Genomic DNA, 16,113 nt, shown 5'->3' on the forward strand with positions numbered 1-16,113 from the left:
GTATAATAAGCTCACCTCTGTCTGAGGTCTCTGCTCACAAATCCATTTGCGCTTAAATGTCATTTTGCACATTCCTGTTTGGAATATTTCAACTTGTTTTGCACCTTACAGTTCTATTTCAGCACATTACAGTTAGTATCCAGGTTCCAGATGTTTTTATACTTCTAATTTATAGTGTACAGTGTATAATATAGTACACAGTATTGTACTCATGTTTGCTGTAGTATCATATTGTTATTGAATGTGTGTCATGCTGCTGCTGCACTGTAATTTCCCAGTTTGGGATAAAGTCTATCTATCTATCTATCTATCTATCTATCTATCTATCTATCTATCTATCTATCTATCTATCTATCTATCTATCTATCTATCTATCTATCTATCTATCTATCTATCTATCTGTCTCTGTCTGTCTGTCTGTCTGTCTGTCTGTCTATCTATCTACCTACCTACCTACCTACCTACCTAGCTATGTTAAATAAGTTGTACTGTATGAAGAATTGACGTTCCAAACTCTAAGCAGGCGAATGTTGCACATCAGAGCACATGTAGTACTACTAAAACCACCAACAAATTAACACAATGTATCCACAGACTGCATCACTCACTGAATAAAGTGTGAAAGTCATTGTTTAATGCTACACATATGTCCTCACAGCCAGTTATTTTGACAGTCACTCAAAATAACAGTGTCTTATAATATAGATAGGAAAAAGCCACAGTTAAACCCCTAATCACCTCTGTTTTCTATATGGTTTGTGTTGTCAATAGTTGCACTAAAGATCTGTTTGGAATCATCCAAACAAGGTCAGAACTGTCACAGTTTAGTCTGAACTGAGGATCAACAAACAGCATCTTAACAACAATTATAACATCAAATAATAACTTTATACCTTCATAATCAAACTCACCCATGTAGAAGAAACGCTGTGATTTAAGCATCAAATTCCATTCTTTTCATTTAGAGCTCTGTCCAGTAGTGAAAACACTCAAGCTTGTATCACTTTGTCACTTTCTTTGACTCTAAAAGTTCTCATCTCATCTGCTCACGTCCTCTGGTGTTAGTTTTCCTCACCATGTAAGACCAGCAGATTGACTCACTACTCCCTCTAGTGGTCATAGAAATCCCCCAACCCGTTGGTGTGAATATATTCACCATGTTTCTCTACCCTCCAGTACATAGCTGTGGGAACCCATGGGGGGTGTTATGAGGATCATGCCAGTGGTGATGCAAAATCAATTAGCTTTTTCAATTGATGAAAATACATCATTTGACTATTAATGCAATATTACTTCTGCGAGATAGACAAATAAATAATAAAAACAAACACAGGCTACACAAAATATAAGACAAATGAGTGACTGACTGAGCACTGACTCATAGAAAAGCCAAATTTGCACATTACTGCAGCAAGTACTAACAACTATTTTCTCACAAAGTAGAAAATAATCTGAAGCACAGGCTAACACACAACTGGTGGCTGTGTAGGCTATACTGGCTGCAGAAAGCAAGATTTACAAAATAGACTACTTTAAGAGCATGGACTACTGATAAATAATATTCAAGGAAAAGAACAGACATGTTTCTTCAAACTGAGGGGATAATGAGTAGGCCTAGGCCTGTTTATGTCTGACTCTGAGTGCGATTTGATGTGGGACGGGAAAGGAATTGTCTCCCCTCTCATTAAAAGTCCTTCATCGATTGACAATAGAAACACTAGATTATTTGTGTGCGATCAAAACAGCAGTCAAATTAGACTGATGGGCGAGTCTGCGACAGGTGACAGGAGTGTGAGCGGTGCTGTCCGTAGTGCTGAAAGGGTTACTGTTGGTCACATTTTATGATGGTCTAAACAACGGTGTTTTCACACTATTTATAATCTATATGTATGTTTTTTCATTAGGTCAAAAGGAGGCTCTTCACATACTACTTGCTTATTGTCATTTATTTTCATAAACTTTTCAGAGGCACCTTTACATTTTTCACAAATTGCACTCCTGGTTTACTGTTGTAGCAGGTGCACATACCTGAAGCTGATGCTCCAAATGTGTTTTTGCGATTTGAGGTAACTGATGAAAATTTCACCATCTCCTGTATGTCCAGCTGTTCTACAATGTCTGCATGCACGTGCATGAGAGTGAGGTGTGTCAGTCTTTTCTGGGTCATAAACTAGGAAATCTTAAATCTACAGTGAAGAACCTCAGCCTAAATGAAATTAACATTAGAATACTAACCAAAAAACAATAATTAGATCATAGCTCTTTACTGATTTATCAATGACTTTATTTAATTATTTAATTTATACTTTTGGAATGTTTTGTCCTGTGATCCAGAGGGGGGTGCTGCAGCACCCTGTGCACCCCTACTTCCCAAGGCCTACCTCCAATACGTTGGCATCTTGGCAGAACTTCAGAGCTCTTTATTATAAAGTTTAATGGTGCTCTTAGGTCATATTTGAATTTATTATTTTACAATATAAATACTGTTTATAACTCCTTTAAAGTCACCGTGATATGATCAAAATGAATAGAATAGAATAGAATAGAATAGAATAGAATAGAATAGAATAGAATAGAATGGAACTGAATGGAATTAAATTGAATTAAATTGAATTGAACTGAATAGCAAGGCAAGCTACAGAAATAGTACAGTATTTGTAATTTTCATAACAGTATGCAGTTAACCTTGTAGGATGTGGATTTATAGTATGTCCATAGTATACACAGTATTTGTTTAACTTGGATAAACCAGTTAATGCACAAATTCAGTAAAATTTTGTTGTTTTTTTCCATCCACCAGCCAAATGCGTAAAAATGACATTTCTGACTCTATTATAATATCATATATTACATGTTAAAAAAGGACAGCAAGGGTGTGTGTTGAATGCTGGGGTTAATTTTCAGCTCAGATTGGAATATTTGAAGACAGCTTGCATTTGACAGTCATTACTTCAATTCATCAAACAGGTTTTCACTTCTCATTCCCTCTCCTCTCACACAGCCACTCAAGAGATTTAGGGAGACAAGTTGAAGTAATGAGTCTCTGGGGCGTTTAGGGGTTTTCATCATCTGAGAGAGACAATGAAGAGATGTAAATGGGAGAGGAGAGGAGAGGAGAGGAGAGGAGAGGAGAGGAGAGGAGAGGAGAGGAGAGGAGAGGAGAGGAGAGGAGAGGAGAGGAGAGGAGAGGAGAGGAGAAGGGAGGAGAAGAGAGGAGAAGAGAACAAAAACAACAAACTGGTACAAATGCTCAGACAAACCATTGTTTCTTTTGGACTTAAAGCTGTGGAACTGCAGATATTGCTGGAAGTAGCAGACATAGAGGGCTTTAATCAGTCATGAGTGTGAGCAACAATGACAGGATAAGTTAAGAATTTAAAAGTTATCTAAGTGTTGGTTCAGATTGTTGAAGTGTGTGTATGTGTGTATATATATATATATATATATATATATATATATATATATATATACATATATATATATATATATATATATATATATATATACATATACACAGGGTGGGGAAGCAAAATTTACAATGAACATTTAGTTGTTTTTTCTCAGCAGGCACTATGTCAGTTGTTTTGAAACCAAACATATATTGATGTCATAATCATACCTAACACTATTATCCATACCTTTTCAGAAACTTTTGCCCATATGAGTAATCAGGAAAGCAAACATCAAAGAGTGTGTGATTTGCTGAATCCACGCGTCACACCAAAGGAGATTTCAAAAATAGTTGGAGTGTCCATAAAGACTGTTTATAATGGAAAGAAGAGAATGACTATGAGCAAAACTATTAGGAGAAAGTCTGGAAGATACTATTAAAGAAGAATGGGAGAAGTTGTCACCCGAATATTTGAGGAACACTTGCACAAGTTTCAGGAAGCGTGTGAAGGCAGTTATTGAGAAAGAAGGAGGACACATAGAATAAAAACATTTTCTATTGTGTAAATTTTCTTGTGGCAAATAAATTCTCATGACTTTCAATAAATTAATTGGTCATACACTGTCTTTCAATCCCTGCCTCAAAATATTGTAAATTTTGCTTCCCCACCCTGTGTGTATATATATATATATATATATATATATATATATATATATATATATATATATATATATGCTGTCAGATGATTAGAATTTTTAATCAGAATAATCACAGGGTTGCTCTGGATTAATTTTGATTAATCATGGTAAAATATCATTCATTTTTAATCTATATTAATCATGTTTCATTTTGCATGAGCAAACAGAGTCATGAAAGAAGGGAATATATATGCACTTAATGTATTTGTTGCAAGCTGTCGCAAAAATCCCTGACTAACGTATGTTTCGTGTTAATGTGGTATTTTAAGATGGAAGTGCTTCGGTGAAAAGAAAACTCCTTCCTTCAGAGTGTGGATAATACTTCATGTCAGTCGACTGTTCCGTCTTGGGTTTTTTTGTCCTCATAGTTCCATCCAGAGGGTCAACGTGCTGTTTAGCGTCTTCCATATTTACGGGTTGGTTCTGCTGCCTGTCACTACTGGATCAACTGCCCATTTGCACATGCGCGACAGTAACTCTACTTGGACAAACTGCCCGAAATGCGTTTCCAGAGACGTTCAGAGTCATTCTGCAGTGCGGATGGGTTAATTGCATTAAAATTTTTAATCAGATTAATCATGATGATGGATTAATCCGTGTTAATGCATTAATTTTGACAGTCCTATCTATATTAGTGTGGATGGGGTATCAGTGTAATGTTTTCCATCTTTATTTATTTCATGTTTTTCTCCTCTGCAGCATCTGAGCAGCAGACACAGTGTTCAGCAGAGCACTACACAGGTAATGTACCATACACAAACTGCACTTACAGTTCACTTTCACAGGTGTGATATGTTAAGTACATTTTCCTGAATATGACACGAAAATACACTTTTAAGATGCCTTGCATGGGTTTTTTTCAATTTGCTTGCAAGCTACATTTTTGCAATTTCTAAGTTGCTGTTAAATATTTTACATTAAGACACTGTACACACAGCCTCAGTAAATTAACTTTTAAAACCGTTTGTTCTTTCACAGTAATTTCTTGTTTGAATAGAGAAGGTGATGTGAATTAGAGTTTGTAAAACATAAGGCATTTTAGGATTTTACTGTTTAAAAAAAACAAACAAAACATGGTGCCTTTTTTAACCATGAAAATTCCTTTATTGTCATGGTCATATTGAACCCAATGAACAAATATGTTTCAGCATACGCCTCGGTCTGGGAGTCATTTGATGCTTTCATTGTTTGAAAAAAAAATTCTTGGAATATTCTTGGGTTTTTATGTATCACATCTAATAAGCACCTCAAATAAACTCACTTTGAGTCCCATGAATTACACCTACCCAACACTGCAGGAGGTACTCTGTTGGAAACAGCCTCTGATTGGCCAACTTTTTCAGTCTGTATTATCCTTCCCTTCTGCTATCTGCTTGTTGCCCTTGTCAAAGTGCCTCATGCTACATGAAACAACAACAGCCTCCAAGCTAGCAACGATATGCTCAAAATGGCAAGTTCTTACAAAGATTTGGATCATGCATAACGCAGCCCTGCTTGTTTCTTTGCGGCATATTCTTGCAGTTTAATGCCAGGGCCCGCCTTTCCACATGCTCCACCAAAATACAAACATGTCGTTGGTGGCTCTAAGCATCCCTGTTTTAGCACAACCCATGAGGATTATGGCTGGTTCCAAGAAATACAAAGGAGTCAAAGAGTTAATGTCCTTCTTTTAGAATGATGATTCTCTGAGCTGAACTATGCAGGCACTCACTATCCAAGACTACACAGGATGTAAAAACTATCCTGATTTCATGACATTACACTGACAGCTCCAAAGATAATTTAGTCAAAATCACAAATATTAAACCACAGAAGATAATAGTAAGAAAAGTCATTAGACCCACCGTTTGGGAATCATGAATCCTTGAACATAATGAGATAGGGATTTTTCTTTTTTATTATTAGGATACAGAACAGTGACCTGTTTTTAGAGACAGATGTAGAGATAAGTCAGTTTAGACAGCAGACAAAGGCAACATCAATGTAAATGTGCTTATAATGTTTTCAGAGCGACAGTTCCCGGCAGCGTCATGGTGAGCCGTGTCGGGTCCCTGTTCCGCATCATCTTCTGGTCAACCTGAAGAGCTTCACCTACAACAGCATAGGAGAAGACACCGACATATTCTTCTCTCTATACGACCTGAGAGAGGCAAAGACCATCAGGTAGAAAACTCATATTAGTCAGGGCCTTCTGTATAGTCTACAGTATACTTTTCGCTGCTTTTAATGAGTTTGCTGGTGTGACTGAGACAGCTGTAATGTTGTACTCTGAACTGTCTGGGCTGAAAACAGATTTTTGTGTTTAGATGGCACACTTACCGTTTGTTTGTGTCTGTCTTTGGAGGTTTTATCTCTGTTTTGTTGCTTTGTTTCCAAAATTTGATTGTGGACTCAGCATCACGTAATTAAATGCAATACAGCACAAAGTTTAGAATATGTATAAACATTGTAAACATTATGGTTTCTCCTTCTGCTGTACCTCCCTGTCACTCTGCTCTGTTATCCTCCCAGCCCATTATTTCCTCCCCTCGCCTTTCACTTCCATATTGTCTTCATAATGTGGAACATGAACTGTAGTGGCTGGTGGCCACACAGAGCTGCTGTGAATAATACATGACCCCCTCCCCACGCCCTCACCACCCTAATGAATCCTATCAGTAATATGTTAGTGTAGTGCTCACAATGCTAACAGATAAGGAATTGTTAATATCAGTAATGAGGTTGATGTAGATCAGTGGTGATGGTGAATGTGTTTGCTCTGGCAGATATAAAGATGTATAATATGCAGTTCAGTGAGGGGTCAATGAGAATATTGTACATAAATGGTGATGTTTAGCTCAAAGGAGGACTAATGATTTCAGTACATGAAACAGAAAAGGAGAAAATTAGTCCCTACAGGAGGACAGGAACTCAACAAACTCTTCATTTTGTTAATTTTGTTTCTCTCTCCATCCTAAACCAGCTAGAGGCTCTCTTCATTCATCACATACACACCAACACAGCCAGCAAATACAGTTGACCTTGGCAGCCTGTTTTCTATAGTCTGACTCAGCATCAGTGTCTAATGACATGTTCCTCTGAGATGCTCAGATTACGAGGAGAGGAGAGGAGAGGAGAGGAGAGGAGAGGAGAGGAGAGGAGAGGAGAGGAGAGGAGAGGAGAGGAGGAGACTATACCTTGCACATACTAATATATGTATATATATGCTTGAAATGAATTGAAAACCAGAAGAGAGGCTGAGAGTCGCTTTCCAAAAATCCTCCAGCTATTGAGATTTAACTCACCCATTGAGAACAGTTTCCCCCAGAGCTGCTCTGCCTCTGAGAATTATTTGTGCAACCAAAACTCTGAACTGTGACTGTGTGAGTGTTGGATTTATGTGAACTCCTTTGCTTCAGCTCCTTGCAGCTCCATGTCCAGTAATCTCCATTCTCTCTCTGGAGCGAGAGACTGAGGGTTTTGTTTGGTGGATTGGATCTCAGCAGGTGATTTCTCTCTTTTCATTCGTCTCCTTCCCCAAACTCCTCATCGCTCCCAGAGGAGACTTTTAAGAAGTAGCTGAGATCTTTCTTCTCTGTTCTCCAGTCTCTTGCTGATTTACACAGAGTAAAAGCAAACTGACAACCCCCACATGCTTCAGGAACCAGCCGAGAATCATCTTTCCGTATCATTAAATGTGGAAAAAATAATTTTTGCTTTCACTTGTTTGTTTTTCTCCAAAATTCATGATGCTCAAGGAAGCAGACTCATCTCAACTTTCCTTTTGAAATCAGGCTCACACCTAATTTCTGACTTTTCAAGGCTTTCTGAGTGTGTTCAGAATCATATACTGTATAATTATATACTATACACTATCTTCTATATAATATAGACTGTATACTTTATACTAAGGCTGTACTAGACTAGTATATAGTATGATTATCAGGTAAGCATGGAGACAATCACCTAACAGATAACAGTATCATATGAGTTGGCCCATCACATATTCTGTCATTGTATTAAACTAATTTTAGCTACCTGTAAATATTTACCATAATCATGTCAATTATCTCCATTCACTTCTGTGAAACCAGCTGGATGAACTAACCTAAAGGTCATATTTCATCACTGTTTCCACTTCATTTTAAGTCATTATCAGTTTCTTTGTATTTGTAATGGGCTTTTTATAATTACATTTTTAATCTAAATTTTGTTCTGCGCAGTTTGTTTACAAAGCTTAAATGACAAACAGAAATGCAATTTTTATTTATCTCTTCCAATGCTAGGAAACACTGGAGCACATAAATGTGTGATGTATGTGTATATCGTTATGCTTATACTGTACTAGTGGATTAAAATAGAGGAAAGGCAATTACATTTTTAATTGGAATTGTTTGTAATTAACCAGCCTTGTTCATATCAAAGACCACTGTTGCTACGTACCATTAGCTTGTTTTTCTCCAAGTCATCACTTGTGTTATAATACATCACTGTAAATTGTACCCCAGCATTTTTACAAGGGCTTTTAGTGACTTGTTCTTCTTATGATGCAGATCTTGTGAGGAATCTGCACTGGGGAATGATATATATGCATTATGGGATGCACTACATTATGCAGATAGCTCAACTGGCTACTTGACAATTTGTCCAGTGTCCTGTGAAATCCACATACCTGATCTGATCTACTACAGTATGTTCCAATCAATACAATTTAGGTGTGTAAATACGAAATAAGTCTAGTGTATGGATGTAGTCTGAACATTAAGTCGTACACTATCAGTTCAGCATCTCACCCTTCACATTAAAGTTGAGGTGTGAAGTAGATGGGCTCCAGGTGATTGTGGAGAAGGTAAGTGATGGGGGAATGTCTAACAGATGGTCTCAGCAGCAGGATTCTTGGTTTTAATCCTCTGATCACATAAAAAAATATATATCTCAGTAGGTACAGAATACAAGTCATTTTGCTTTGCGAAGATAAGAAGATCCCCAGGTGGATCTAAAAGCCAACAGGAACCATGGAGGAAAGATGTGGTTGGTGTAGGCAGCTGCTGTGTGCATTTTAATGAAGTCTATATTGGGTCAAATATCATTGTATAAATACATGTAGAACAGTGTTGTACTGAATATGCAAGTAAGTGTGTGTGTGTGTGTGTGTGTGTGTGTGTGTGTGTGTGTGTGTGTGTGTGTGTGTGTGTGTGTGTGTGTGTGTGTGTGTGTGTGTGTGTGCGTGTGTGTGTGTAGGCCAGGCTCTCCAGATGTGTTGGATGAATTGCAGTGGAGTGGAAGACATTTGTTATATGCATTTTCAGACTGTGTGTGTGTGTTTATGCCTCTCTCCTTGCCATTTATACACGTGACTGTGTGAATTCATGCATACTTCCATCTACAGTTTCATCAATGTGTGTTTGCATGTGTGTATTCAAGCATACATGCTGGAGTGTTTCTCAGTGTTGTTTAAAGCGGGAAATTTTCTGATTGCTCTCACATTGTTTATGTTTCATTCCACAAAATGATGTAGCCCTAAAATAGTGTTAATAATTCATTCCGGGTGTTGTGTGTGCGTGCGTGTGTGTGTGTGCTCTCAGTTTCATCCTTGTGTGTGTTTGTATTTTATGTTTATGTGCCAGCTGTATTCCACAGTGAAGGATGGATTTAATTTAATTAAATTTAGATAGCATATGTGTGGATACTATATGTCTTGTGAGTTTATGTGTGGATTTATGACATTCACAGTGTATTTCAACACCAAACAGTATGATAGTATAAGGAAAACACACATTCATTTGCATTGACAAAACTTAATGACACAAGTTACTGTAATCCTAACTCTAACTTAAATCCTAACCCTAAAACTAAGTCTAAACCCTCTGTCCTAAGTATCCCCCAGCCACTTTTATTGCACAGTTGTATAGAGACATGCACACACAGTCGCATTGTCCTGCTGTTTATGGAAAAATACATATTTATTCTCTTTTGTGATATTTGTTTGTTTGGGCTTCAGTATCTCTCGAGGATTAGAATAAATTGTTTGTTAAAAGCCTTTGACATAGTGTGTGTTGTAAGGATTTGTCGCTCCTCACTGCTGTTGTTTGCAGGGAAATGTGCAAACATTGGCAGTAACCCCAGAGTTATTTTTTATTGTCTGGCAGTATATGCTGAATAATAAGACGATGTGAGGAACTGCTTTTATTTAAAGAGATACAATATTTACCAGCAAATACACGCAAAGTGGAAATAAATCCTGCAAAGTGACAGGAAGTATAGAGGAAGTCAGTTTTGTAAAATGATGACTTATCACACTCAGGGTCTTTGTGCTGTTTTGTACATAAATCTACAAGTGTGTTGTGCTGTTTCATTTCTCATGATCACCACCAACTGATGTCCACAGGAGGAGTTATAGATGCTGCTAAATACATTAATAAACACTCCAGTCCATTTGTAGTGTGTGATAAACCACTGACTATGTAAAAAAAAAAAAAAAGTTAAAGTATTATTCTTTTCATTTATGGAGAATAACGATTGCAAAAAAAAAAAACCCTCTGTTGGGAAAGTAAAGGTCAATAAACTTTCTTCATGTTGTATATGTGATTCTTGGACTTAGTATTATTAGACATGGAGGTGAGTCATGAAAGCACTGCAATGTATTAGTTAGACCCTAATCTCTCTCTAATACTGTCAAAATAAGACAAAAATTATTTCTGGTGATGGGTTTTATTGATGCTCTCTTTTCTCTTCTTCTGAAGAACAAGCAATATTGGACCAAAATGTAATTTCTGAGACAAGAGGACCTGAAATAAAATGAGAATTATAGTTTTGATGATACCTTCTTTTGAGATATTTATATTTCTACATTTATTTACATTCTTGGAGTTTATAAATGTGCTTTTGTGCAAATTGCAGAACAAAACCATAGTGCAAGATGAATAGGCTCAGTTTGTTTTCATCTAACATACTGTCATGATGGGGTGAAAGGGGGAACTCAGTTGCATGGAACTGAAGGGAGTAAACAGTTTTATTTAACAAAAGATAAATGTGAACAAGAAAAAAAAAAAGTCTGTAGAGTGGAAACTATCAGAGTCCATGGTGAGTCTGTGGTAGGCTGTGAAGTAGTGGCGGTAGCAGCAGAAGCAGAATGTTCCAGCACTGCACCTGAGCAGAGGAGCCGCTTAAAGGAGTGATATTTAGCTTTTTTAAATGGAATTATGCATTTTAAAACATTTCCCTGTGGTCTACATAAACTGTAAATGCTAAGCTTAGATCTGAATTCTTCATTAATTAAACTCCACAGGTCCATCTTCAACCCTGTTTCTCAGTAATGACATGAAAAAGGTCATTTTGAGCGCTGGCCCTTTAAATGCACATGACCCCCACCCCCTTCGAGGTTGTTGACAGTGTGCTCTCTCCCGTTCAGCCACTTGAGTTCCGTTAATACACCCAACAACTGAACAATTTAGGTAATCAGCTCAAAGTTTGGACATAGTTTCAGTATGGACTACAACTGCTGCTGCTGACAAACAGTTATGGCGTTTTCAGAGAAATGTTTGTCAGAAGTCTTGACCTTATATGCACAAATGTCGTGATGTAACTAGTTGTAAACGTAACAAATTAAGAAGGAATTGAAACAGGTTATAAAAATCCACTCGATTTTTGCCAGAATGAATTTAACCCTTTCATGCACGAATTATGAGAACCTTAATCAGTGTTTTTATTCCTCTTTAGGCATGAAAAAAACAATGCGATTGAAAATTTTGTTCTGAAAAATAAATTTAAAAAATAAATAAAATAAAAATAATTTTAAAAAAATACATAAAAAAAAATAATAATGAAAAAAAAAATTCTTATGAACCTATTTTTCATGAAGTTGCAAATTAAACATGTGGTGTCCATTCAGCTGGACACCACACATTTTATTTTTGATGCACAGAAACATGTGTTTACTGATAAATTGTGTGAAAACTGTGGGGAGAGCTTGTGATTCTGGGGGTTTATGCTCAGGAGAGATCTACATAATGTTACCAATTCATGTCAGAAAAGATATGTAGTGTCTTGAAACTTTAATAAAGATATGTGTAAAAAAATAAAAAAAATAAAAAAAATCCATGACTATACAAGAGAACAGCTGTAGAATAGCTGTCCACTGGAGTGACCAGTATGCATGAAAGGGTTAAGATAGCTTTGCAGCACCTGAAGGGTTCAAATTCCAACTTCATGAACTATTAGGGTCCAAATACACAAATAAATGTACCAAAGACTAATAAAAGTGGGTTTAGCAAAATATGACCCCTTTAAATAGACTCCAAATGGAGATCTGACTCAGGTGCGGTGCTAGCAAGTGAAGACAATTGATTTGAGGGAGGGGTCTGTGACAACACTTTGTTCCACATTTCCATTTATAAACGAATCTGCAAAGCCAAGTCTTACCTTATTGCAATCAAAAGAGATAAAAATCAGCAAATGTCACCGCTTCTCACTCCTTTCAGAGTTGCTTATGTTTCAACAAAAATTTTATATGTTGTCTGAGGCTTAGCTGTAATAGTGTTTAATAATAATGTAACAACCTTTATTGAATAAAAGCTTTACCATCTCAAAAAATACAGGTTAAAAGAACAGAGTCGCTGACACAGGCAGACAATATTTTGCTGTTCCCTGAAGCAAAAAAGGCTGAGGCACGCTGCTTTAGAGTTTCCTCACTGCTGTTCCCCCAGAGGGAGAAGTGGGGAGGAAGCTGAAAGAATTTTATCTCTTTCAGAAAATCCCCACGACGAGAGTCAGTGGGGGCACACAGGTTAAACCAAGAGTGGTAAGAGCCAAATTTCTCCAGCTCACAAGGTCACAGTGTCAGATATCCTCATAGGCTTTGTGTGTGCTCATAAAAAATAATTTAGAGCCCACTTTTGATATGTGAAAACAGATGAATAGATGAGCTGACTTCTGTAATGAATGTGACATACTGGGTCCGAGGTTCATTCCCATGTCAGCTGCCTGATCGACATCTCACCACATTGTAAGTCAAAGCTTAGTTATGGGTTCAGCCGTTTGAATTTAATTTTCTTTAACAGAAGGACTGTTCTGTTTGTGTTTTGTAGTGAGAAGTTCATGGTGAGACTGAACAAAAACGGAGGACCAAAGAATCCAGAGAAGGTGGACCGGCTCTGTGCGCTTTTCACGGTAAAACACACACACGTATAATGTACACACACATACTCATACAAAGAAAATGTAAAATGGATATTCTTTAAATGTGGTTAATGAGAGAAAACTTCAAGAGATGGTAGTAGAATATCAAAAGTAAGGATGCATTGCCCCCTATTGCTCTGCTGCAGAATGAGGCTGCAGGTTATATATTTACAGTTATTATGTGTCCTGAGACCAACCACAGTAAGAGTCTTTTCATCACTATTATTTCAAGCACAAATGCTTAAACTGTATTGCTAGTACTTCAAGTTAGTACTCAGTAAATGTAACACTCTTCCTTTGTGATAGACTCAGTTATAATTTTAGAAATCAGTATAACTAAAGCTCTGAATAGAAATACAGGAGACAAAGGTATGTCATTGGTGTTATAGATCTGTATCATAGGTTTGAGTGTAATTCTTGCAGGTTATGGCCATTTTTCAGCACAATAAATCTCACTGGTTTATTTATATTTTCAGTAACTGTGTGGTTTTGCTTTCTTTTGGACTCTGCAGGACCTGAGCAACAAAGACATGAAGAGAGACCTTTACATTGTCTCGCAGGTTATCAGAACAGGTAGGACTGTATGGAGTTACAGTACGACGCATAAAAGGAGGTGTACAAAGTACTAGTAACACCTACACTGTATCACACAATCAGTGAAGAAGCCCCGAAATAAAAGAGTAACACGTGGAGTATGTAACGTTAAGTTCTCATGAGAAGAATGTGGAATTCACTGGTCATATTTGAGGCTGCTGATGCACTGGATATAGTTTGAAGAGTTTTGTTTATAATTTACAATAGAAGAGACATTCGGCACACCGATGAAAACTGCCTTAATGAGAGCACATGTTAGTGTTTGTGAAAAATGTGCACTTATAGTAGAGACAGACCAATTAAAGAGGCTATTATAATATGAAATAATTGGCGATGGGAGATTATTTCATGGCCCAGTAACCAGCAGGCTTGTCATTGTAGCTGCTGTTACACAATGTTAGCATTTTTCAGCATTTGTTGTTTTTTGATTGGAGTTATTACTAATTAATTGTGATTTAGATTAAGCTAAATAATACCATCAACATAAAATCAGCATAATATGTAAGTCCTTGATTGTCTTCATCACAAAACAAGTGGTGCCAGGCACAACAAACCCCACCCTTCGCAGACATTTGAAATTTCACCCATTATAAGTAAATGGGAGAAGAAAAAAGATTTTTAAAAAACCCATAAAAAATTGGAACTTTGACCTACTTTTCCCAAAATGTAACCACATCTATTCTGGGTTACTGGCAATCTATAAACCCAATTTAGTATGAATTTAACCAATAGTTTTGCTGCTACAGACATGTGAAATTTTACCCATTATAAGTAAATGGGGAAAAAAGAGATTTTAAAAATTCATAAGAAATTGGAACTTTCACCTACTGTTCCTAAAATGTAATCAGATCTATTCTCGGTCACTGGTAATCTATAAACCCAGTTTGGTATGAATTCAACCAAAAGTTTTACTGCTAGAGTGTTAACAAACAAACAAACAAACCAAACCAAAAACAATATCCCTTGTCTCCCCTTCGGGGGGTGGGGTAATAATCATCATCTGCTGCTTAAAAAAAATTGGCTGACCACTAAATATGTAAGGGTTAAGGTTTTTTATGTTCATTCTAATCTGATAAGTTAAAAAGCATGTTTCCCTGTGTCCATTTCACACTGTCCTACTCTTTATGTCGCAGGTCGTATGTTGTTGAATGACAGTAAAAAAGGCCCTCCACATGTTCAGTACCGCCGACCGTACGGTTGCGCCGTCCTGGCCATGAGCGATGTGCTGCAGACCATCTCTGAACTCAAAGAGGAAAAAGACTTTGTCCTAAAAGTCTATATGTAAGTACCAGCAACACACAAATACACAGCAGTAATCGGCAGCTGCACGAGAGGAAACTCCCAATGAGTTTTATGTTGCCAAAATGTCTCATCTACTAACAAAAAAATACAATAATTAATGATTAGTAATTGTATTGTGTATTTTTTTTTTATTGTTATTAGCTTCAGTTAAATGACCTCACGTTGTTGTATTTCAATGCTGCTGCTGCTGCTGTTGTTTTTTTGTTTTTTTACAAAAGGTTTCTTCAGTGCTGTTGGAATTGGTATTATTGTTCCCTTTTGTAAAACTGTCCTTTTCAGCCTAATTGCTTAATTCTCTCGGGCTGATGATCTGATTAAAATGCATTTCATGCAACACTTAACTGAGTCACCGTCACCACACCAGAATGAATTTAATTCTGTGGAGAACGTTTATGACCCAGACATTAAACATTATCTAGAAGTAAAGAAATGTCAAAGATCAGTTCAATTTATTTAGGGTTAGCGGTTGCTCATATTACAGGTCTCAGCTGTTTTTACAGAAATTGGAAACTCACGTTTTAGTCACTGCGCAGGAAAGATCTTTAATTTGCTTCATGTTTATTCTAAAGGATTTTAATTCTATCATAATTTACTTTTAGCTGTTTTTTAGTGGATTCATTTACTTTTTATTTTAATGACTGAAATTATTCTTAAGATTTAATTACTTTTCTGAATTGTCTTTTATTATTTGTATCACTATTGTGTATTTTATTGCAATTGTGATTCTTGAGGCCTTCATCTTTTCTATATATTCAAAATCAACATAAATGTCCTTGAACTAATTAACTTTTCAGTCACATCAAAAACATTTTGTGTTGTGACTTTAGAAAAGACTACTGTGTGTTGAGTATAAAAAGAATGCACATATCCACAGAAAAAATGGAGGATGTACACAGACATTACATGAGATTTGGAGTTTTTTGAGTTTCTGAAATGAAGATTTTGAGACACAGATGTTAGTTTAAATGTCAC

General features: G+C 36.6%; 1 protein-coding gene across 9 annotated transcripts in view; it reads left to right on the top strand.

The window, feature by feature from the left end:
• Positions 1-16,113, top strand: part of LOC115420086 (dedicator of cytokinesis protein 3) — a 237,527-nt gene that overhangs the window by 171,377 nt on the left and 50,037 nt on the right. For all 9 annotated transcript variants that reach the window (XM_030135293.1, XM_030135297.1, XM_030135294.1 and 6 more), the window contains exons 8-12: positions 4,789-4,830; positions 6,098-6,252; positions 13,155-13,236; positions 13,758-13,818; positions 14,973-15,120. In XM_030135293.1, the coding sequence (XP_029991153.1) occupies positions 4,789-4,830; positions 6,098-6,252; positions 13,155-13,236; positions 13,758-13,818; positions 14,973-15,120 (488 nt within the window). The remainder of the gene's footprint in view (positions 1-4,788; positions 4,831-6,097; positions 6,253-13,154; positions 13,237-13,757; positions 13,819-14,972; positions 15,121-16,113) is intronic.

Source organism: Sphaeramia orbicularis, chromosome 5 (genome assembly GCF_902148855.1).
Source record: "Sphaeramia orbicularis chromosome 5, fSphaOr1.1, whole genome shotgun sequence".
In the NCBI taxonomy this organism is placed as follows: Eukaryota; Metazoa; Chordata; class Actinopteri; order Kurtiformes; family Apogonidae; genus Sphaeramia; species Sphaeramia orbicularis.